The 25,247-nt window shown below is 35.8% G+C and overlaps 1 protein-coding gene across 1 annotated transcript; it reads left to right on the top strand.

The window, feature by feature from the left end:
* Positions 1–5,643: 5,643 nt before the first annotated feature.
* On the top strand, positions 5,644–23,939 carry Arpp19 (cAMP regulated phosphoprotein 19). Its single transcript, XM_005316585.5, has 4 exons — positions 5,644–5,755; positions 5,989–6,043; positions 15,988–16,110; positions 19,901–23,939. The coding sequence occupies exons 2-4, from the start codon at positions 5,999–6,001 to the stop codon at positions 20,069–20,071; spliced, it is 339 nt and encodes a 112-aa protein (XP_005316642.1). The 5' UTR covers positions 5,644–5,755; positions 5,989–5,998; the 3' UTR covers positions 20,072–23,939.
* The last annotated feature ends 1,308 nt before the right edge of the window (positions 23,940–25,247 follow it).

Raw genomic sequence — 25,247 nt, forward strand, 5'->3', positions numbered from 1 at the left:
GCAGGTGTTCCGCCCGGGTTTGATCCTCAGCACCACATACAAACAAAGATGTTATGTCCGCCGAAAACTAAAAAAAATAAATATTAAAATTTTTTCTCTCCTCCCTCTCTCTCTCTCTCTCTAAAAAAAAAAATAATAATAATTTCATTCTTCTTTATGGCTGAGTAATATTCTACTATGTGTATGTAGCACATTTTCTTTATCCACTAATTTGCTGAAGGGCATCTAGGTTTGTTCCTATTAGCTTAGCTATTATAAATTGAGCTGCTAGGATGTTGATGTGGCTTTGCACTATAGTATGCTGATTTTAAATCCATTCTTTGGGTATATGCCAAGGAGTGGGATAGCTTGGTCAAATGGTGGTTCCATTCCAAGTTTTCTAAGGAATCTCCATACTGCTTTCCAGAGTGGTTGTACCAATTTGCAGTCCCACTGACAATGTACGAGAGTACCTTCTTAGGGCCATTTTTTGCCCATAATTTTCCTCTGTGAGGTATAGTCACCTAGCTCCTATCTGTTCTCCACCTACTCTGGTGTTCTCTCCCCTGGTTATTTTTCTACAGTTCTTCAGTCTCAGGCCCATACTACCATACATTCTGTATTTCTATTAAAAATTTATATTACTAGATTATATCTCAGGAGAGTGATATGCAGACAGAGATTCCAGCAGTAACTAATATTGCTACCAACAGTAAATAACAGAGATCCCACTTACTGCAGGTTTACTTGCAGTTTTGAAGATTTTTAAAATGAGTTATAACTCCTTTCAAAAAGGAACTATAGGTAACAAGTAGTCTGCAAAAGTTTTTGGAGATTTTCTTAGATGGGAATGTATCACGAGGAGCAAAACTGCGAGGTATGCAGTTGAGGGGGAGAAATAATGTCCACCTGCTTCATCCCTTTTCAATGCTTTATTCACTCAAATTAATACAATTTCACTCTATAGGTTCTTAATCAAGAAAACGACAATCCTTAATGCTAGGCATTGCAATAGACAATTCACAGCAAACAATTCTAGATTAATTCTAAGCACTGCAAACAATCATGACAGGCTCATGACAGACATTCCCTCTGCGTTCTAAGTTCAAGTATCAAATCAAAAGTTTCAAGCCTTAGGCTTTACATCCAGCAAGATGCACAGTCACTCAGGCCGTGGTGATCAGATCCGGAACAAACTAGATGACGGTTTGAGGAGAAGGTCCTAGGGAGAAGTTTCTACTCACAAATGTCCAGACAGCTGGTAGAGTTTGAGAGCAGTGAGGAAGATGCAAAGGATCAGGCAGATGAGAAAAGTTGAGATGTCAGTCCAGGTCCTCATCAGGCCCTTCAGATCAAGAGAATCCTTATTTCGGTTGACTGAATCCCTGTTCATCAGTTCTATTATACTAAATTTTGGGGCTTTTGATCCCCATTTCAATCCTGATCAGCTACCACTGGATTTCTCCATGACATCATTTACCCTGGAGTCAGAAACATCTGGTCTGGTGGTCTCCACCCTGATCTTCTCCCTTTTCCCCCTTATCAGGCAAGGACAGCCTGCCAGAGGCTTCCCCCAGTTTATCAGGGTAAGGGGAAGTGACTTGTCTGAGGATCATGCTGGAGGGCTCCATTAGGTGTGTCTGCTGAGACTGAAGGTTTCAAACTGGAGTTTTTAAAATGGAATTGCTTAGGCTCAGGCCTAAGGCCATCCTCACAAAATGCTAAAATCTATTGTGAGAATGAAAAAAAATACTCATAAGTATAAAAATGGAAATTAACTAAGATGTTCAACAAAAGATTTCCCCTCCTGACATTTTTCCCACCAGATCTCTGTTAATCCTAGAGAGTTAAAAAGGGGGAAATTTCTCCTTCAAAGCTTTTTGGGATCACCACTCTTTCCTATTTAATTTTGTGAATGAAGCAGTTGTTCTCCTTTAAAATTTTTTTTTTGTAAAAAAGTTGTAATTCATGTTTACTTTTTTTAAATTTCTCACTGCATTAGTGTATAAAATGAGTGTGAAGGTCCCCTCCCTCATTTGTGCTCTTGTAGCTACCATCTCACAGGGGTGATAACATGAAATTTTGGTATATAACACACTATATCATCCAAAACCAAGAACGGATCAGTCTAGCTGGCTTTTCAGAATGGTAGGAATTCATGGTCTCAGTGCCTAAGACGATCCCTACATGACATTGAAATCAGGCAATTCTAGCAGTCAGAGAAATGCAAATCAAAACTACCCTAAGATACCATCTCACTCCAGTAAGATTGGCAGCCATTAGGAAGTCAAACAACAATAAGTGCTGGAGAGGATTGGGGGGGGGGGAAGGGCACTCTTGTTCATTGCTGGTGGGACTGCAAATTGGTGCAGCCAATTTGGAAAGCAGTATGGAGATTTCTTGGAAAGCTGGAAATGGAACCACCATTTGACCCAGCTATTCCCCTTCTCGGTCTATTCCCTAAAGACCTAATAAGAGCATGCTACAGGGACACTGCTACATCGATGTTCATAGCAGCACAATTCACGATAGCAAGATTGTGGAATCAGCCTAGATGCCCTTCAATAGATGAATGGATAAAAAAATGTGGCATTTATACACAATGGAGTATTACTCTGCATTAAAAAATGACAAAATCATAGAATTTGGAGGGAAATGGATGGCATTAGAGCAGATTATGCTAAGTAAAGCTAGTCAATCTTTAAAAAAAAATACCAAATGACCCCTTTGATATAAGGGGAGTAAACAAGGACAGGGTAGGGACGAAGAGCTTGAGAAGAAGATTTACATTAAACAGGGATGAGAGGTGGGAGGGAAAGGGAGTGAGAAGGGAAATAGCATGGAAATGGAAGGCGATCCTCAGGGTTATACAAAATGATATATAAGAGGAAAGGAAGGGTAAGACAAGATAATACAAATGGAAGAAATGATTTACAGTAGAAGGGGTAGAGAGAGAAAAGGGGAGGGGAGGGGAGGGGAGGGGGGATAGTAGAGAATAGAACTGACAGCAGAATACATCAGACACTAGAAAGGCAATATGTCAATCAATGGAAGGGTAACTGATGTGATACAGCAATCTGTATACGGGGTAAAGTTGGGAGTTCATAACCCGCTTGAATCAAACTGTGAAATATGATGTATTAAGATCTATGTAATGTTTTGAACGACCAAAAATAAATAAAAAAAAAAAGAAATCAGGCGATTCTATTCCATCATAAATTATCTATGAGAGTTATGTCTGAAACTTGAACACTGGGAAGAGGAAGAGAATTCATGAACTCCTGTAATGTGCTGGGCATTGCAAGTCACTTAATCCTTAAAATCATATGTCAGAGAGACAATGGATATTCTATAGCTTGCCCAACATTCCACTGAAGGTTTATAGAAGAGCCAGAATTCAAATGTAGGTTGAAGCTTGCGTCTCTTTCACTATATTATGCTGGCATTTTGCCCTTTTTCTATTGTTTTTCCACAAGAAATACACTTTTCATCAGTATTCTTAGAAATACAGTTTATAATTAGCTATGCATAAGGCAATGATACTAATCATGGGGAAAATGAAAAATAACCTTGATTTATAAAACAACAACAATGGGCTGTGGTTGTAGCCCAGTGGTAGGAAGCTTACCTAGCATGTTTGAGGCACTGAGTTCAATCCTCAGCACCACATAAAAATAAATGAATAAAATAAAGGTATTGTGTCCATCTACAACTAAAAAATTATATTTAAAACAAAAAACTTTAGGAAGAAATTTCCTGTAGCAACTTATAGGCTATTCAACTTAGTATACTGCCAGAAGGCATGTAAATGCCATTGAGAGTTTTCAGAACATACAGTTCTGCTATAGCAACTAACCTTCAAAAATATCCCTGATCTTTTAAAAGTTTTTATATACCCATCAAATTCCAAGCCAGGAACATATTTTCTGCACATATGCATCAAAATCACCAGAGGGAGCTTTAGTTAAGCATTGGTTTCTGGAGCTTACCATTGCAACTCTGTCAAGTAGGATTCAAAAAATTGTTGTGGCTAATTATTTTAAATTAGACATTCAGTTCCTTAGTTGTACTAATTACATTTCAAATGCTTAAAAGCAATATTATGGCTAGTGGCTACTATTTCACTTAGCACAGAGTATTTCCATCATCACAGAAAGTGCTATTAGCCTTAATCTAGAATTTACAGGTGACAGCTGAAGATACAAGGTGGGAGGTGATCTTCCAGAAAGTGTAGCACTAGATCTAAAGACAGAACTGTTAGAATCTGCTTATTAAGAGGCAGGTAAAGATTCAACAAATGAGACTATGAAGGAATGGTTAGAGAGAGAGACAGAGACAGAGAAACCATGAGAGAATAATCTGCTAGGGGTGAAGAGAAGAGAGCTTTAAAAAGAGTATTGGGGATCAGCACAGTTTTAAACATGGAGACACACATGATTCATGATGATGCAGAGTAGTGTTACTTGTGAAAGATGGCTTCCCAGACAAGTCCCCCAATAAGGTATTGTACTTGGTGAATTCTTCTTTGACCAAAGTCCATCCCCCAAGAAATTCAAAGTGTCTTCATGCAAGTGTCACTATCTTTCAGAAGCAGATTCTCCATGGTCACATATACCAATTTTCTGTATGTGTGTTGTCTGTCAGATTTTAACTAAAGATCACAAATATAGAATATACAGGCATATATTCAAGAATGTCAGTATTTATTAATAGCAATACTACTGTTAGGTGCTCCACTTAGTCTAACAAGTGCTTTCACCTTTCTCTTTGTAGTTTTGCTTAAAGGCAAATTTTCAGTAGATTACTTTATATGGCAGGATAACATATGTAGTTAATCTTATGGAGTTTCTCAGCTGACCCAGCTTTAAACATTAGGGATATCTTTGTCAAAGAGTAGGCCTCTGGAATCCTTTTATTTTAAATACTTCTTCCTTCTCCAAAAGGAATGTAATGCTACTTTTTGTTTTTCAAGTTGCGATCCCAGTAGAATTTTTCCTGGTTGAATTTTGACGATTTCCAAATTCCTTATCCAGCCACACAGTGTTTTGATTGCTCACCCACATTTCATCATCTTTATCTTTTTACTACTAACTCTCAGAGTGCAGTCTTGTCTCCAAGTTTCTGAGGAACCACCGTGGACTGACAGCAGCTATTCAGATGTCAAGTAGAAAGATATAAAGCTACGGCATTTGGCTGTTAAGAAAATTCGAGGAATTGGATGCCGGTATTTTCATTAAAGTTGTGGGAGTGAAAAAACGTTTATTTATTGAATAGAAAATGTTGGGGTCTCAGAGGGTCCCAAATGAAATACAGACAAGATCCCTACCTTGGTGTGGCTTATTTGAACAGGAAAGGTGTTACTGGAGTTACTCTCCAGACTTGGGACAGCCTAATTTAATGGGTGGAACCGACCTAGTGTGCGGGATCAGGAGGAAGGGTTCTGAAGCAGGCACCCAGGACTGGAGGTTTGAAGGACGAGCGGAGTGAAGGAGAAGCACGGCTGTGTGGTGCTCACGTGTGGCTGCTGAGCAGACAGCGTGGAGGAGACCGGGGGGGGGGGGGGGGGGGGTGGAAGGTGGAAACAGGAAGGTTGCGGGAACACGGCGGCTCAGAGTAGTCAGCAAAGGGCGGGGAGGCAGGGCTCCACTTACAGACTACAATTCCCAGGAAGCATCCGGCAGCCTCCAACGGATGTGAGGTAGGGCGCCAGCCGCGACCTTTGAAGGAAAGAGGAAGTGTTCGGTCGTCGCGGAGCCGGAGGAGCGCGGCTGGACAGGTTGGGCGCGGTGCGGGAGGGGAAGGAAGGCCGCGGCGGGCGGGGACGGCCTCGGGCCGGACGCTGGAGGCTCGTGTCGTCACAAGGCGGCGGGAACCGTGGCGGGCGGCGACGGCCCGGGCGGGCATCGGGAGAACCGGGTGGGAGGCGGGCAGGCCTACGGCGGCGGCGGCAGTAGCCGGGCGGCCTCGGCCACCCGGTAATCGCATCTTTTCCCGGCATCTTGTCTGCAGAGGGAACGCTATGTCCGCGGAAGTCCCGGAGGCGGCCTCGGCGGAGGAGCAGAAGGTGAGTGCGCTCTTGGCGCTGCGGGCCTACGGTAGCCGCGTGCGGAGGGCGCGCCCGGAGCCCGGCCCTCGGCTGACAGGCTCCACACCCAGGACCGGCTTCCCGACCTGGATGGGCGCCAGCGGGCTGGGCGTTGGAACACTCGATGTGTCCGTTTTCATTATTTTAAAAACACGGAGGGCCCGGGACTCTCTGCTTAACAGTTGGAACCTGAGTTTTCCTGCGAGCTTCACTTTACTTAGGAAGTTTCCTTTTCCCGCCGAAGCATCCACTAACTGTGGTAAAAGTGCGGGCAACTCCAGAGGCGGCTGAGGTGGTTTGGGCCGGGGTTTCAAGTCCAACCCTTGTGATCCGGTGACCAGAGTCAGCTCCTAAACACTTTGCCCTTCATTTTCTTCATCTGTAAAGTCACATTCATAGTTCTTGTTTCCTACGCTTGTTGTGAGGCCCAAAATAAGGAGGCACACTTAATATGTAGCTCAAAAACGTTAGCCAGTAGGGACTGCGAATGGTGCGCGACCAAAACTCCAAAGATTGGAGCTTTAAAATTTTAAGTTAGTTTTAAATGAAATCACAAGAATATTTTGTAAACTAATTTAATTTTTTTGGTCTCCCGATTCCATATTTTAGTTGTAAACTAATTTGTAGTATCTTTCCGATGTAACCTTTATTTATCTGGGTTAATACTTGCCCCTTCCGTCACAGTATTTCTATAGTCCAGCCTTCCTTCGTATATATGGCTAAGAAATGAGAAGTTCCATGGTATCTTGTTTCCTGAATTGTTCATGGAGAGTTACCAAACTATTATTGATAAAAAAAATCAAACTGTATTTCCTTAAATAGGATTTGGGTAGAATAAACCCTTGACCTTTGCAAGGGTTTATGCTTAATGTTTCATCCATGTCCCTGATCAGCTTAGAAATTATTTTGAACCAATTTGATTCCATATGTTCTGGACTATGTTGATTTTTCCTGAATTGGATAATTGTGTTAATTATGTTAACTGTAAGTAATTGAAGAAAAGTAAGAAGACACATCAACAGCAGAAATAATAGGACAAGTTACATTATTTTGGAATACTTCAGTGAAAATTATAGGATATTTTTCACACTCTGGAAAAAAAGGATGGACTTTTGAATATGTATAAGTTAAGGGTTACAGACTTAACTAATTTTAAATATGGCTTATTTATTATAAGATATTATTGTGTTCATTATTAATTGGGATTTAGGAACTCAGAAAATAAATTCAAAATAACAAACCAATATCTGTAGTGACATCTTAAATACTGTAATCAAACTCAGTTTTGACTTCTGGTACACAGTAGTATTCTAGGTAATTTTCTTTGATGAGCTCTGTTAGTTGCCTAACTGTGCGGAATTGATTTCTGGAGTGTAAATGTTTTTAATCTGAACAGCCTCATATATCTTCTAACAATATTAAGGATATTTTGTCTTAACAATTGTCTACATTAAACATTAATATGTAGATCCTTTGGTTTTTAGCTGCTGTCATTAATACCACCCAGAGTCTATTGGGAATACAATGTCCCTTCTTGAAGATTGGCTGTAGATGTTAAGTGCCTGTGGCATAGATACTATCCCTAAACAGGAAGAAAATGTGCAAAGTCACTTCTGTGTTTCTGTGAGCCAAATCACCTGTTTCTTCTCTTTGGAAGAACAGTTAGATGACCTAAAAAATTGGGTTATTGTTTGTGTACCCAGTTGACCTTTCAATTAAAGCCAAAGTATTCAGCTAAAAATACTTTTTATGATTCCATGATAGATTAGCCTATTAACCGCAGAAAAAAATAAAGAGCTGGACTCTGCATAGATTAATAGCAACTCAACAATTTCTTACTTTGAGTAGTAGTATGGTACCAAGATTAAGAAAAATAACATCAAATAGACTCCGTTTTTTAAATTGAGATATCAATGAATATCTGCAGGCAAAGAAATTATAAATTACTAGCTTTTAACTTTTCGCCACTCTAAAGCCAAACAAAATCAGTCCAAATTATTAGTTCTGTGTGGCTGGTGTTTTCTGAAACTAAATGTCCAATATATTGAGTATATGATAGCAATTATTAAGGTGCAGGGACTTTTTGAGGATGGCAAGTTGACTATCCCCTGGGCTACATGGTGAACTCAGTTCTCTAAGAGTAAGATCTGAGGGCTGGGGTTGTGGCTCAGCAGTGTAGTGCTTGCCTAGCAAGTATGAGGCTCTGGGTTCTATCCACTTTTAAGTAAAATAAAGGTATTGTGTCCAACTACAACTAAAATATCTCTCTCTCTCTCTCTATATATATATATTAAGAAAGAGTAAAATCTGAGGTCATTTAACTCTAGAGTCACAGATAAATTTACATTTTGAATTCAGCTCCCTTTTTCAGTTGATGTTCTGGACAGTTGGAATAGTCTGCTGAACCCCTGTCAGATGAAAATTCTGATAACGAGCCCTGACAGTACTTAGATACAAATGACAATTCAGATGCCTGGATATACTTACATTTTTCTTTTAGATTAAAGAATCCTCATGGTCATCTGTAAATTCCCCTTTTAATAACACTAAACTAAGAGGCTTGTGCAACCTCATCTTGAGCACCTTAAACTCAAGGCCCCCTGCTTTCTTTCTTTTCTCCCGTACTATGTAGCATAATGATTAGCATTTTCAGAAATTGTTGGTTGAGTCATCCTCAGAACTTTTGAAACTATTGCTCCAATATAAATGGCAGTGCTAATACTATAGTGAAAAAAAAGAGGGATAGATGATGGTAATACAGTATAAAAAGCTTATACTCTCTTTAATAATCTGAAAAAAACTAACGCTGTGTGTGTGTGTGCGCGCACACTTTTAAACTTTTTTAAGGATCTTAGTAGCAAGTTTTCTAAAAGTTATATGATATTCATCAAACTAAGTGAGATTTTTTTTAGAAAGGGTAACTATGAGTAGACCTCTCTACTAAAATATATCTGTCAGTTAAAAGATATGCTTTTTTTTTGCTTTTGTGCACAGTAGAAGAAGTGAACTATTATTTAAATTATGCTTATATGCTGCATAGCAAGGGTTCCTTATAAAAACTTGATTCCTATTTCAGCTCTAGATTCTCTCAAAGGCAATGTCAGGGGAACTAAGGTTCACTCTTAGACTGCCTGGCTGGGTAACCTTGAAAAAGTCCTGTAACCTCTGGGTTTCTTTATTTGCACATGGGAGCAAGTTTCTGCTGTGTTCATTATCATCATCAGAAATTCAGCCGGATGTGCCTGGCAATTCAAACTTATTTCATACTTCCTTCCATAACTCCTCTTCTTGACCAACTCTGTGTGTGTCAAAATTCTGAGTACCTTTGCATTCCCTACAGGGTCTTGCATACAGCAGATTGGTTTTTGTTTCGTTTGTTTCAATCAGAATTAGGTTTGGTTACGTGTGACAGGAAAATGAAAATAATAGTCTAAAGAAGACAGAAGTTATTTCTCATGTCAAAGAAGCAACAGAAAAGGCTAGTCCAGGGCTAAGAGTATGGCTCAAGTTGTTAGGACTCATTTCTTGCTATTCTTGCATATCACCTCATGATCCAATATGGCAGTTCAAGTTTATTCTCATTCATTCAGCAGAAAGGACAAAGAGGGCAAATGATGTATTCTCTTCCCTCAGGGAGGCTTTTTGGATGCCACACTTGCCAATTCTGCTTATATCTTCTTGGCTGGAACTTAGTCACATGGTCATGCCTAACTGCAAAAGAGATTGGGGGATTAATTTTTAACTTGGTCATATTGATAAAGTAAGTAAAATTGATAGGGAAGAGGGGAGAATGGATATTTAAGTACCCATATACAGTAATGTGTCACATAATCACAGAACACCATTATGATGTTCCTGTATGATTATATCACTTAGTGACAGCCATCTTAATTGTTGTAAGCACACTCTGATGTTTGCACAGTGGCAAAATTGCCTAACTATGCATTTCTCTGACCCTGACCCCATAGTTAAGTGATGCATGACTGTTTCCATATATCCACAGTAAATAGTGGCTATCAATTGCTTTTTTCCCCAGGTTTTAAAAAATTGCAGTTAATTTTGGTATCTTTGTTGGGGCTGTTTTGATAACAATCTTTGGTCACTAGAAGGCTTAAGTTGTCTGTTCAAAGTGGATGTTTCGTGCTTGTTGGGTCTGTGTATAGCAAGTTAAGTCTAGAGGTAAACCTTAATCCTTTCTACTTATTCATCTGTCAATGTGAACACATTGCCGAGCAGATAGAGAACTTGCTGAGAGTGGTCAGGTTATTATTGAAGATACTATGTAACTTCTGCTGAAGACTGAAAAATTCCATTGTTCAGAAATAATCATCAGCTATAATAGAATATAAAATAATCCTTAATTATTTGAAAACCTTTGTTAGATATATTTATTACTTTTACCCCATTAACAGAAGGGATTTCAAATGTATCTTGATAGTATGATTCACAAACATACATGTGCTTAACATTGATAAATGTCAGGTCCTGTGCTAGGTGTAGAGTGTACAACTTTGGGGTATATGTTTTTGTAAAGAGGATTGCTATTTTTAAATTCTTGAATTTTGTTTTAGGTGCATCATGAGCACATATATCTGTGTTTCTTGTTTTCCCAATTTGTAATCCTATAGGGAAATGTTCAGAATTCTGCCAATGTTTCTCTTATACCTCACTCACTGCTCCCACTGCCCCTGATCATTGGCTTAGAAATTACTTAGCTATGAGGCTGAGACAGGAGAGTATCTCAAGTTCAAAGACAGCCTTAGCATCTTATCAGGACCCTGGCTCAAAAAATGGACTGGGGATATAGTTCAGTAGTCGTAACACCCCTGGTTTCAATCCCTGGTACAAAAAAGAAAGAGAAAGAAACCATTTAAGTAAATCCACTTATATTCCAGCATTTATTTCCAAAATGTCATGAAGAGGCTTCTTTTTCAGAATAAAACTTCAAAACCAGATTTGAATTTTAAGAAATATTTCTTTCTTAAATTTGTCTTTCCTTCTCCCTTTTGATGATCCTCTATATTGTATTTTCTATTTTCACTAGTTTCTATTTTTTATTCTCTCTATATTCTTTTGACTTCATTTCTTTCTTTGACTTTTGGGGCCGGGGGCAGTGTGAGGAATCAAATCCTGGACCTCATGGGCCAGGCAACTGCTCTACCACTAAGAGCTATACCCCTAATCTTCTTTGTGGTCATTGACATTTAACTGTATGGTTTAATATAAGCCCTTTTTATCCTATAAGTTTATAATAAAGTTATGTGTGTGTATGTGTGCACGCGTGTACACATATATAGATATATAACTTTTATTATCAGTCATGATTTTTAGTTTTTCTTTTTGTGATACTCTGGGAACCCAGACCTGGCATGTTGATAGGTAAGCATTCCACTACTAAGCTACATTCCCAACTCTTTTTTTTTTTTTTTTTTAAACCTTCAAACAGGGTCTTGCTGAGTTACTCAGGCTGTCTTCCAACTTGTCATTCTCCTGCGTATCTGGGATTAGAGGCATGAACCACCACTCTTAGCAGATTTCTTTTTGTAATTGTGAATTATTTAGTAATTTGTTTTTAGTTTCCAAATGTTAGATTGATACACACATACATACTTTAATGAATTGCAGTCAGAGATAGTGGTATAGATGAAAATGGTTAAGACTGGCTTTATAACCTGGTTGTTTTGTCAATTTTTCCATTGATGCTTGAGAAGAATATATGTTCTCTAATTTGAGGGTATAAATTAAAATCAAGTATGTTGTCTGTCCCCCCACCAAATGATAATTGAGGAAGATGTGTTGAATTCCATGGTAGTAGACTCATTAATTATTCCCTATATTTCTGTTAAGTTTTTATATATTTTTGAGGCTATTATTAGAGGAATTAATATGTAGATCCTTTGTTTCTAATAATGCTTCTTAAGGTGTATTTTGTTTTAAATCCATTGTGAGCATATATCAGTTACTGTACCCTGAGTTTCTGTTTCCTCAATTTGTAACCTATAGCAAAAAATTCAAAATTCTGTTAGGTGTACCATCTCTATTTTGATTAGCGCTTTGAATTTTAAGAAATACTTTTTTCTTAAACTTGTCTTTCTTCTCCCTTTTGTTGATCCTTCTATATTGTGTTTTCTATTTCACTAGTTTCTATATTTTTACTTAGTCCTCCCCTCCATGTTTATTTTTAACCTGTGTTCTTTCATTTTTAGATTTTTTTTAACTAAAGACTTTTGACCAGAAATTAATTAATTAATTAATTAATTTATTTATTTTTGGTAAATCTAGCTGCTGGATTTAAATGAACCAGTCTATTTTCTGTCTATGGTTTCTGTAGTTATTGATATTTTATGACATTTTAGGATTTGTTTCTCCTGTGTTAATCTTTGCTTCTTTTGTCACTGCCACATCTTTCCCCCTGCCCCACCCTTTAATTGATGTTGTCCATTTTACCCCCATTTTATTTTTTATTTATTTATTTATTTATTTTTCCAGGGATGTTTCAGCTTTTTTTTTTTTTTTAAAGAGAGAGAGAGAGAATTTTAATATTTACTTGTTAGTTTTCGGCAGACACAACATCTTTGTTTGTATGTGGTGCTGAGGATCGAACCCGGGCCGCACGCATGCCAGGCGAGCGCGCTACCGCTTGAGCCACATCCCCAGCCCACCCCCATTTTAGTTTGGAAGTTATAATACTGTGTTTCTGTGGGTTAATTGGTTCCCCTTAAAGTTTTATTATGCATCTTTAAATAAACGAAATGTAAAGTAAATATTATAAACTCTTATAAGTGATACAATACTAGAGAAAACTTAAACACTAAAAAATACTATATTGCTATATGGTATTTTCTTTTCCTTTTTTTCCCATGGTACTGGTATTGAACTAAGAGCCTCATGCATGCACTCTGCCACTGAACTATACCTCTAGCCCCCTATCTTTTATTTAAACTCCACATAATAAAAGACCTTCAAGTTAGAATATTGACTTCTCAGTATCTATGTGCATATATACCAATTTCTTTGTTTGCTATTTCCTTCTTGTAGCATACCTTTTTTGGAGATTTGTTTTCATTCCAGCTGAAGTAAATGTCTAGGAGTTCTTTCATGTCCAAAAACATGTAGTCACACCAGATTCTGTGTTGTTTTCCATTTTTGAACTTCAACTACAGAGATAAAGTGCTCATCTTACCTGATCTTATTTCTGTGAGAAGACAGGATAGAAACCATTCTGCATATTTCCAACAAAGGGACATGTCTTGGGATGAGATTAGAGATAAAGGAGCAGAAGTGGGGAAGGTTATGTTTCCAGAATTGGAGGATTGCATAAAGCCTTTGATTTGCAAGAATAATCACTTGAGAAGTCCATTAACTCTATGTCCACTGCCATGCAGCTGCTATAAACTTCCTTTAAAGCCACAGGAACTCACAGGGACTACTACTTTTGGCCATTGTCTGTAGCATTACCAGGAATAGAATGGACTCTTTCTCCCATGCCTTTTCATCAGTGGTATCCACTGGTGGGGCCTGATAAGAATTTGTTCTGGGGAATGTAGTTTTGGACTTCTCGAGAAGGATGAATGTGGATTGGTTGCCAACCAAGGAAGTCTTTCAGAATGGTAGTTGAATGTTCAAGCATTTGAACTTGCTTAACATCAGTAATGTCCTAAAACTGATTACATCTGAGGAAGGTTAGGAATGTTTCTGTGTGACGCTATTGTGGAAGTCTTGATAGTATTTGCCATATTTAAATATGTAGTTTAAGTAATATTATCTTTACCCTGTTGCATTTAACACCCTTTTTTGGTGTTTAATGCATCAATTTTGAATCCATCTACAAAGTTGCACTAACAGGGACCTAGAGAACTCCTGTTTCAAATCAAAGGAAAAAGTGGAAAGCTCTTATTTTCTAAGCCCAAGAAAGCTGATTTTAGTACATATGTAGGTCTTTATTAACACTTTTATTTGAAGGTGCTGGGATTGAAGGGCAGCAGTCAGCTTTGGGTTTTGTCAATCACTATCATTTAAAATTAACTGTACCAGAAAAACCAAGAGTAGGTCCCTTCTTCCATTTCCACTTACAAATTACAGTAGTAGGAACACCCTTGGCTACAGGACTTGTCTGCAGTGAAGACTGAGCCATAGAGGCAGCTATGCAGTGATGAATGTGGATTGGTTGCCAACCAAGTGCCCACCTTCCCACTCTAAACTATTAACCTTAAATTTATGTTATTTCTCCAACTTTTGTGATAATTTCAGTATAATCTCATCTTAAAGTGGGGGTTAGATTCTAAAGGCATTGAGACAAAAATCTCATTTAAAATATCTAAAATCATTCTAGAAAAACTCCTAAAGAAAGCATGTTGATATGCTTATATACCAGAAGATACTATAGGATTAAGGTGAAAGTGGAAGCAGCAGTTTTTACATACCATACCTCACACCTGACTCTGGTTTAAACCTTTCTAGTATGCAATGATTGGTAGAAACACCATTATTTGAAGTCTATAATATCTCTGGCTGAGCACCCAAAGCTGACTGCAGCCTTCAATCCCAGCACCTTCAAATAAAAGTGTTAATGAAGACCTACATATTTACTAAAATCAGCTTTCTTGGGCTTATAAGATGAATTTTGTGTACATCTTGTGAGTGGATTATGTAACCACAGTAAGGAGAGTGAAAATCAACATAGACAAATGAAACTACAACATAAAAGGGGTAACTAGGAAATTTGAAGCAGGAAGGGAGAATATACATATAAGAAGAAGCCCTGTGGAAAACAAGGTATTTTGGATAGCAATACTTTTTTCCCCAAATTCTCCAAGATTGATAATAGGGTATGACAATACACAGGGAAATTGTTCAAAATGAAGAAAGTATTGACAGTACATAAAGCAAATAGAGCTGATTATAAAATGTATGAATGTAATTTTGAGGAAAATCTGCAAAAATTGTATGATATTTGTTTCGATTCCTAGATAAGTGATTTACTTGCTGTATAAAAAAGTTAGTTTGACAATTATGAATTTAACATTTCTGCTTTTTTATTTTATAAATAATCCAGAAGAACCAAAATATGCTGAGTTATGATTTTGTTGGTCCAGTGTGCAGAAATGAATTTATTAGAAAATGTGCCTTGCCAGTTACCCAACCTACAAGTCACAGGACAGCTTTGTTTTTCTTGACTAATCTCTCTTGTGCAGTGCTTGCTATGACGTGACAAATACTGCTTCCCTATAACATATGGCACTTCAAAAAAAAATGTAGACTAAATCAAGACTAGTGTCAAAAATAGACTATTATCAGAAAACAGGTTTTGATACATTAAAGAATGGGATCTTTGATGTGAACAGTTTGTTATTTTAAACATGGGGGAAATTATGCAATAAAACATAGATATGAGGATTGTTGAAAATAATATCTCTTTACAAATGTTTTTTTCTGTATTAATTTGTTCAGGAAAATATGTTAATAAGGAGACTGCTGTTAATTTCTAGTAAAGAATCCATTGATCTTCAAATCAAACATAATTTTAGATAAGTAGAAAATCAAAAAGATCTTTTATTTTTTGCAGTATTAGGAAAATTCTCTAAATATAGACAAAGAGCTGAAGAGTTTCATAGAAGGTGACTAACTATAAATGTATTATACATGACTGGAAAGTAATGGCAAGCAAGACTTTAGAGCTGAGCTATCTTGATATTTTTATCCAGTGTGTGGGGTGCTACACATGCATCACAGCTATAATAGAGCTATCACATGGAACATTTGAAAAACAAGACAGAGATGCTTTAAAGGCTTCTGTGCTTGATTTCTTAGATGCTGTGTTACTTGGCATTTAGCAGCTGAAGTCAGAATCCAGATATTAAAAGGTGAATTATTTTAAATCACTGAGTTGTACAAAAGAAGTAATTTATTTTAAATTATTTCAGGAAATGGAAGATAAAGTGACTAGTCCAGAGAAAGCTGAAGAAGCAAAATTAAAAGCAAGGTATCCTCACCTGGGACAGAAGCCTGGAGGTTCAGATTTTTTAAGGAAACGATTGCAGAAAGGGGTAAGTGGTCATGTGTAAACCTTCAAATATTTAAAATCTTCTGAACTCAGTATACTGACAGATTGTGAAATGGGTGTCTGCATATTTAGCTCTGTACTTAGCAGATGCATGTTTGTGTATACCTTTTTTCAATATACTTTTCATTTCATAAATTTGAAAAGAATTTAAAATTTACCATTTTAAATTGTGAACTATTTCAAACATGTAGCATAGTGAAGATAACAGAACCCAGACACAGCACTTATATTAAAATATTAGTATTTTTGTCGTGTTTACTTTGGTTTTATCTTTGTAATATGTGTGTAATTGAAACCTACCCTATGCTATATAGCCCCTTTCTTTCTTTGCTGCAAAAGCAAATGCTCACCAGAAGCTGGTAGTTACCCTGCTGCCCATATATTTTAACTTTTAGCTGTTTTAAAGTGATTCTCATACAATATCCAAAGGCTTAAAATACTTTTTTAAGTATTTGGATGAAATGATCACGGATAAAGCACCCCTTACTCTTCTTTTGGTAATAGGTTTCACAGAGATACTCTAATACAATTTTCATACTGTAATTTAGGTAGTTCAGGTTACTGGAAATGCATTTTTCAAAATCTTGTTATCTTTTTGTGTGAGATAGAAACCATTATTTCTCAATAATGAGATGAGTTGAACCTGTTAAGTTTTTTCATCTAACCCTTTTCTTTATTTCTGTTAAAAAAGAAGGAAGAAAGAAAAACAAATTAGAGGATTCCATATTAAGCTTAAACACATTTCAGTTATTTACCATACAGGGATCAGGGATATTATATGTGGAAGAGAATTGTTTACCAAATGAGATGCCATATCGTGTTTCTTCTTGAATATACTGGTATCTGCTGCTTGTATACTAAAAACAACATCTGTAGTGTGTGTGAGTTTGGGGGTGTGTGTGTGTGTGTGTGTGCATGTGCATGTAAAACATTCCAAAAGAATGTTTTAACAATTCTGTAAAGTGTCAAAAAAAAAATTAGAATGGTGTAGTTTACTTTTACATGAAATGATATTCACAGGTCTGAAATAATAAGATAAGGAAAAATTACAGTAACTATATAAAAATGTAAAACTTTTATATCATGAGACATAATACAGGGGAATTATTATCAGGAAAAAAGGGGTGAACTTTGAGAAAAACATTAAGGTACCCCTATATAACGGATATTAGCAGAGTCAATAAACAAAGAAAAGTGCTTATCATGATAGAAATCAATGAAATGTATATTATACTGTAGTGTATATACAACTAAATATGTTCATGTTCTTTAAATGAATAATCTCTAATGAATTAATAAAAAGATAAGGAAAATATCTTCAAGATTTTCCCTTGTAGCTTTAATTAAAAGCATCACTTTTCAACAGTAGAGATGGTTAAAGAAATTTTAATAAGTCAACAAAATAGAATATTATGTGGATATTTTAAAACATAATTACAGAGATCAAAATATTGGAGATAAATAGAATGAAAACTGTTCTATGAACCTAGCTAAGTGGAATGTACATGTACTGAGTCTAAATAAAAAACATGCCATTGGGCATGTTTTTAGTTAGGAAATAAATGATAAGTATATCATCTTTGACTATTAAATTATTATTTCAATTTGACTGATTATTAGTCTTTTGGAAACAAAAACCTTTGCTAATATTTAGCATAACTGTAAGCTAACAGACTTGTCTCCAGTATGTTGGGACTGTTGTCATTATAATTTTCCTCTAGCTTCAACTATTTATGATTTTTTTAAGCATCTTTAGATCAGAATTTACATACATTGCCTCTTGGTGTTATAGATAATAAATAGTGAGAAATCAGGAAAATGCCAACTGAATCAAGAAATAATTATATAGAAGTTGAGAAGTAAGCTCAGATTAATTTGGTATTCTGACAGAATGTCAATGATTTTATATATATATTAGGGAAATAATGTCTTAATTTAAAAAAAGTCTGAATCATGGGGTTCTGGGTTTTGATTTTTACTCTGTCAGTAGTTAGCAAGCTTGGCAAGTTTCTTTGTTATTTAGAGGGTTGCGTTAGATTTTATAAGGCTTTTTATGTGTTATTGTACCCATTGGTGACACTATGATGTTAACATTATATAATATTATCATGAGGCTTTTAATAGTAAGATTATGCACATCTTGGTCATGTTGACTGTCAGAGCTGGGGGAGGCTAGGAAGAAGCAGTCTAGCCTGTATTTTCCACATCTGATCCAAGAAGACTGAGGATCTAGTTTTAAGAAACATGGCTTTAAAGTTAAATAGTTACTTTTTTTTTATGATAATGCTATTATAAATACCAATGTAAGTATGGCCTCTGCATTTGAGTGAGAGAGGACCTTTTAATAAGATTATAATCTGGATGAATCAGACTTAATGTTTGGTGAATTAAAAAATACTTTTATTTAACAACTCACAAAATTGAGAAATTGTTAGAGATAACTAATATCACCCTTAGACTGTATCTGTGTATCCCAGTATGAAAAACATCAATCTAGTTCACCTCTACCTAAAGCATGGACTTCTTTATCTGACATCTTTGCTGTGTCATTGTCTTTGCTGAATCTCTGTGTAAGGATTTTCTTCTATAAATCTGTTTCTTTTTTTAGAGCCATTCTAATTTTCAAGCATTGATTTTAGTTTTATATCCAGTAATATTAAATAAAATTAATTGCTTCCCCCAAGCAGAGCAGTCTAAATTGTAATTAAGTAAGATCTTTATATGATGAACTCTTGCTGATTGTAAGATATTATTAGAAACTGAGTTTTTAAATTGGCAAAAGTCTGCCTAAACTTTGCACTATAAATTTCTTTCTGTACTTTTGACAGTAAGAAATTTGACAGGTTGTTTTGTTCTCTTTCAGAGGTCACTAAATTCAGAAGCAGCTCTTTAATATGCAGTGCATCAGAGTTCTGAATTTTTTTTTCTACACTCATTTTAAAACATTATGCAGAAAGGCAGGGTTGCAGTGGCCCATACTTATAATCCTAGCAATTTGAGAGGCTGAGACAAGAGGATTGCAAGTTTAAGGCCAGCCTTGGCAACTTAGTGAGACCCTGTCTCCAAAAAAAAAATACTAGTAGTATAGTTCAGTCATAAAGCACCCCTGGCCTCAGTGTCCAGTATGAGAAGCAGTTTCTAACTGTAAACCTGGCCATGGGCCAGATAAAGCTTTTCAAAGGATAGTCCCTAAAGGGAGGCATCCCATGAGACCTTTTTCCTCTTCACTCAGGCCATCATTTCATTCCAAATTAATTTGTAGTGATCACATAAATATGATTTAAATTCCTACAGAAAAATGCTCATTCTAGAGGATGGAATATCAACAATTAAAATAATTTTAATGGGTGTGAGGTTGATTGGAAGGTGGGTAGCACATCCTAAATGCAAGTTGGTAAATTATGCATTTTTATTTTCAAAATAATTTAAGCAAGAATTTCCACCTGGTGGTTCTGTTAGTAAATTAAAGTTTTTACTAAGTCCAGTACTTTTTATTTCCAAGTATCTTGATGTCAGTCTTGGGGGTTCTATATTAAAATCCGAATGGTCCAAGTAAGCCTGAAGAAAGAGTTCTGGCTTGAGTTCTCAGTTGTTGACTTATGCTAGAACTCAATAGAGAATCATAGCTGTTTCATCCTATTAATTTCCTGTTAAGATTTGTTTAGATTAACTCATTGTATACTGGCATAGGATTGCAAATATGTCTTAAATCAGTCTAATGTTTATGAAAACTTTAATCTGAATTTTGGTTTTTGCTTTTTTTTTTTTTGTAGCAAAAATATTTTGATTCTGGGGATTACAACATGGCAAAAGCAAAGATGAAGAACAAGCAACTTCCTACTGCAGCCCCGGATAAGACAGAGGTCACTGGTGACCATATTCCCACTCCACAGGACCTTCCTCAACGGAAACCATCCCTTGTTGCTAGCAAGCTGGCTGGCTGATTAAAAGAGCTGACCTGCATGAATTTTCTAATTCCCATTATTTCTCCTCATATGTTACTTATCCACTTTTTATTCCTTTCATTCACTAAGTCATTTAAATGAGACTGACGGCTTTGCAGGTAGCGATAGTGTGTGCTGCTATTGTAAGGGAGTATACATGTGTAGAGGTTTTGATTAGTTTTAACAGTGCACTGATGAAAAGGACATGTTAGAGCAACATAAGTAATCTACTTGAAAATATTTGTATATATTACCTAACTCCTAATATAGGTTCCAAAAAGTAATAAGCAGATTTTACAATTTTAATGTTTTGCCTTCCTCGCTTATCTTAATTATAGCTGTGTATGTTACTCTTATTTAACATAACCTCTGTATTGATTTCTTCTGTATTTTCCTTCTGGATTTTGTCAAACAGAAGTTTAAGCCACAAGTTTGAAGAAAGATCACAAATTCAAATGAAAATAGGAGGGGCTTTGAAAGATTTGTATAACTGTGCTTGAACTTGAATGGCCTTAAACCTGTTTCAGCTTTAACAATAGAATTTTACTTGGGCAATATTTGCCCATTCTGGTGTAACTTACGTGACTTCAGTGCTTAACAGCTGCCATTGAAGCTAGTATTCTTATTTAGTTTTGTAGTGTTAAATACTTTTCATTGTTGAAGATGTGAATGAAGTATGCATGTGCATCAACTGTTGAATTCACTTTTGTGCCATTTTTGTAAATACAGTAGTTTTGCACAACCTTTCATAAATGTCTGTATTAATTTCACATATTAGAAAGTAGATAATGTGCCATCGAGAAGCACAAGAGTTCCTCCTACACAAAAAATTATGTCCTTACAGCTTTTATATAATAAGAGTAGTTTACAATCTTGGGCTTATAGAATACCAAACTGAATTCTTCATCTTCACTCAGTCTGCCGTGGAATTAAGCTTTTACAATTGTTACTAATATCCATGACATTCAGTGGCCTTGTGCAAATATGATATGTTGCTTAGGCATATCTTTTGTCCTATGCAGATCTCATTTTGTCTTTTATGAAAATTGCAGTTCATATAATTTATACACACTTTTTTTAAAGTATACAGACTTTTTACTTCCACACTTAACCTTGGAGACACTAGAGTAAAAGGCTTTCCATACTCTGCCTTCTGTTTTCTTCTCCTCCCTGCCCTTTCTGTCTTTGCTTCTTTTGACTTACAGTATTGGGCTATTTAGTTTATATGATAGCATAGGCATCTGTAGCCTTACTCTTTAATTTGCTGTGCTGAATGCTGTATTTTATAACACAATAATGGTGTTTTCCCTCTTTCATTTCTCAGTTGTTACCTTACCACTTAACCCTATTATTATTTTTGGCATTTAACAATTGTTTAAATAAAAATTTTATAATGAAACAAATAGTTGAGAGAACTGGCCCAGGAATCTGTAAGATTGAATTAAAGTCAAGTAATTATGATGAACTGAGAATTAGACTTGTGACGAGTGACATACATGATAGCTAAAATTTATTCATATGAAAAACATTTAGATAGTTGCTTCTGAGATGTCACTTTAATAAAATATGAGTTTAATTTTACTTGTGGTTCATCCAGTTAGAACTTTAACACTTTATTAGGATAAGTTTACTGTTGTCTTAGAGCTCTTCCCACAAGCTGTAATATGGTAGCAGGATAATGAGGATTGCTAGACAGAACTATACTATTTTTCTCTTCATCTTTGACTTGCACAAATCCTCTCTTTTGGATCCAGGCATCTTTTCTAAGTCTTGGCTTCATTTGTAACTGCTTTTCTGTGATGCCAAATCATAGTAGATGGTGCCTTGAACATAGCACCTGCGCTTAAAGGCTAATTGCCTTCTTTCGCCACCCACCCCAAAGGCAGAAAAGCAACAAAATCAGTACTGTGCTCATTTGTAATTTTAAGGATCAATGATATATAAATGTATGAATATATTTGTAATGAGACCAAGTATGTTATTCCATAGTATGTAAACTTATACTATAAGATCCATTTAAGAATTTTTAAATAGCCCTAAGTAGAATTTCTATTATAGTTAGTCTTTTTTTTCCATGAACATTTGCAAGCTATCACCATTAAATCCAAAAATCAAAAAGATTAATCTGAAAGATCAGAGAGGCCATGTTATTCCCAACCATGGTAGAACTCTTGTAGTTTGTGACAAGTGGTATAACATCTGCTTGAGTTTTAGTTTGTAAAATACGATATTTAACCTACCTCAAAACTTGTTGAGGATCTGTGAAATACTGAGTAAGTGCCCAAAAATAAAATATTGTTGATTGTCTTTTTATTAAAAGTAGATACTCATTAAACCAACCTGCCTTCTGTAAAGTCACAGTGCTTAAAATCTCAGGATTTCCCATTAGGAAAGACCTGTCATTAAGGATTTGTAGATATAATTAATTGCTTAGCTTCCATTGGTGCTTGGGATAGAGAGGTTTTAAATTTTTCTATTTTTTGTTCTGCCTCAAATCTCAGTTTATTGCCGCATTTTGCAAGCTCTTTAATCACTGCTTGAATGAAGATTTTGATGAGATGAGCTTAATTTCTACTTTTTTGAAGTCGTGGTTTGAAAAAGTGACATTTTAATCATTGTCCTGTTTACCATAAGTTAATGTTAGAGTAAACTGAAGTTGGAATTAAATACTTCATGAAAATTGGCTACCATCTGAAGTAAATTCCCGTTTCATGTTCAGTAGCTCTTAAATTTTGATAGTACACTTTTGACAAACATTTTGTTCTTGAAGGCTACATCTAAAATAGTTAAAGAGTTCTTGGCAAATTGAAATAGGATAGTTTGATGAATTGGAAGGAACATGTTTGTAGTCTACAAAATTGTTGAATAATCTTGTGCTGCTGACCTAAAAATATGTCTTAACTATTCATCAAGGTGGGCCTCTAGAGCCTCTACTTGTTATTACTTCAGCAGTGAGAATTAGTTGCTCTTTTTACTTGATGTAACAAAAGTATACCTCTAATATTTATTGGTACTTTTTACTAAATCAGATTTATGTTCTTATACAATACAAATAGTGTAATTTCATCAAAGTTGAAATGTAGTATGTACTTAAATTGTGCTGTAAAATTGGTGTTTGGTGATCAGGAGCAGGTAGAATATGGGAAGAGCATTTCTGAGGGTCACCAAAGCAGTTTCTCCGGTGGCCTTTTCACATTCCCCAGCATTTAAGCATATTTCTTCCACTTTTCATTTCCTCCCTGAAACCCATTTTTTTTAGAGCTAATGAATTATTAATTCTTAATATCCATCCCAATATGCCGAAATTTAGGACCTGTCACATTTTCTAAAACATCCTTATCTAGATAATGACTAATATGAGCCACTGTCCCAACTCTTAACTCAGCATGCACTGCCAGTCTTCTGTCTTTTCTCCCCAAATCCCTACCACACCTTATAAAATTAGGATCAAAGGAACTCTATGATTGTTGAATTTAAAGATAAAAACACCAATTTGAATACTGTTTTACTAATTTCAGCCTTCTGAGTAGGTAGATCTATGGATTTTTATTCTACAAATCACTGGTGGTCATGACAGCCATTAATGTATTGCTTGTATTATGTTATTTATCAATTAAATGGCATTTGAAAGAAAACATCTTATTCCTTTAATATTACACCCTCAAATCTGCTACTGAATCTCTAGCATTTGTTATGCAATAGGACATTTTGCCTGTATTAAAAAGGCCAAGAGTAAATGCCTTTTTTGTTAAATGTGTCAACAGAGTTGGCAGTTAATGCTGAAATTTGTCAAATAGCCCTTCCAAAATTATACTTGTGAGATACCAAAAAAAATAATAATAAATTGATCTAATTTCTATTGATTGAATTTGCAGTTTTGTCTTATTTAAAGCTAATATTTTCTGAAGTTCAAATACCTGTATATGCAGAATTTTGACTTGGTGGTTTTAGATTTTGTTTTAATTACAAAAATGTATAGCAGTGAAATTCTAGCAGTCAACTTTTTTTGGTAAAGCTTTGTAATTAAGGTAATAAAATGGTTTCAGATTATGATTCGTCTCAGTCTCTTGTACAAAACACTTTAGTATTGAATATAGAAAGATTGATGATTCTCACTCACCCTATACAAAAGTCAAATAAAAATGGATCAAAAACCTAGAAATGAGACCAGAAACTATGCAACTCCTAAAAGAAAATATAGGGTCAACACTCCAACATAAGATGCAGAAAACAACTTGCTCAAGAGGACTCCTAAAGCTCAGGAGATAATATAAGAATTAATAGATGTAATGGCATCAAATTTAATAATTTGTGCACAGCAAAGGAAACAATTTAGAGTGTGAAGAGAAGGTAGAAAATTCTTGGCTAGCTACTCTTCTGGCAGAGGATTAATATCTAGATTATATGAAGAACTCAACCCCCCCCCAAAAAAAAACAGTTAATAAATGGGCAATGAACTAAACAGACTTCTCAATAGAAGATAAAAATGGCCAACAAATATATGAAAAGTGTTCATCTTTAGCAACTAAGGAAATGGAAATCAAATCAGTCTTTGGTTAGAATAGCAGCCATCAAAAATACAAACAATAATAAATGCTGGAGAGGATGTGGAGGAAAAAAAACACGGTTGGTGAGATTGTTAATAAGTACAACCACTTTGGAAGTCAGTATGGAGGTTCCTCAAAAGAATGAGAATGGAACTACCATATGACCCAGCAATACTACTACTCAGCATTCATCATAAAGGATTAAAGTCATCATACTGTAGTGATATATGCATACCCATGTTAATAGCAGCACAATCCATAATAGCCAAACTGGAACCAGCCTAGGTGTCCATCAATGGATGAATGAATAAAGTAAGTATGACATGTACATATAGAAAATGTCAATTGCAGGAGGATGGATGGAACTTGAGAACATTATATTAAGTGAAATAAAAGACAAATTCAGAAAGTCAAGGGTTGTATGTTTTCTCTCATATGTTTTCTCTCATATGTTTTCTCTCATATGTCAAAGCCATAGAGTGAAAAGGAAATGAAAGGGGAAAATTTAAGGAAGACCAGTAAAGAGGAAAGGGACCAGGGGAAGGGAAAGATAGTAGGGAATGATATTGTCCAAATTTATTGTGTGCATGTATGAATATGTAACAACAAATCCCATAATGTGCCAATAA

This window comes from Ictidomys tridecemlineatus, chromosome 5 (genome assembly GCF_052094955.1).
Source record: "Ictidomys tridecemlineatus isolate mIctTri1 chromosome 5, mIctTri1.hap1, whole genome shotgun sequence".
In the NCBI taxonomy this organism is placed as follows: Eukaryota; Metazoa; Chordata; class Mammalia; order Rodentia; family Sciuridae; genus Ictidomys; species Ictidomys tridecemlineatus.

Coding starts and splice junctions, on each gene's coding strand:
- Arpp19 (XM_005316585.5), top strand. CDS start 5,999: ATGTCCGCGGAAGTCCCGGAGGCGGCCTCGGCGGAGGAGCAGAAG. Junction 6,044..15,987: donor CCTCGGCGGAGGAGCAGAAG/GTGAGTGCGCTC, acceptor AAATTATTTCAG/GAAATGGAAGATAAAGTGAC. Junction 16,111..19,900: donor GGAAACGATTGCAGAAAGGG/GTAAGTGGTCAT, acceptor TTTTTTTTGTAG/CAAAAATATTTTGATTCTGG.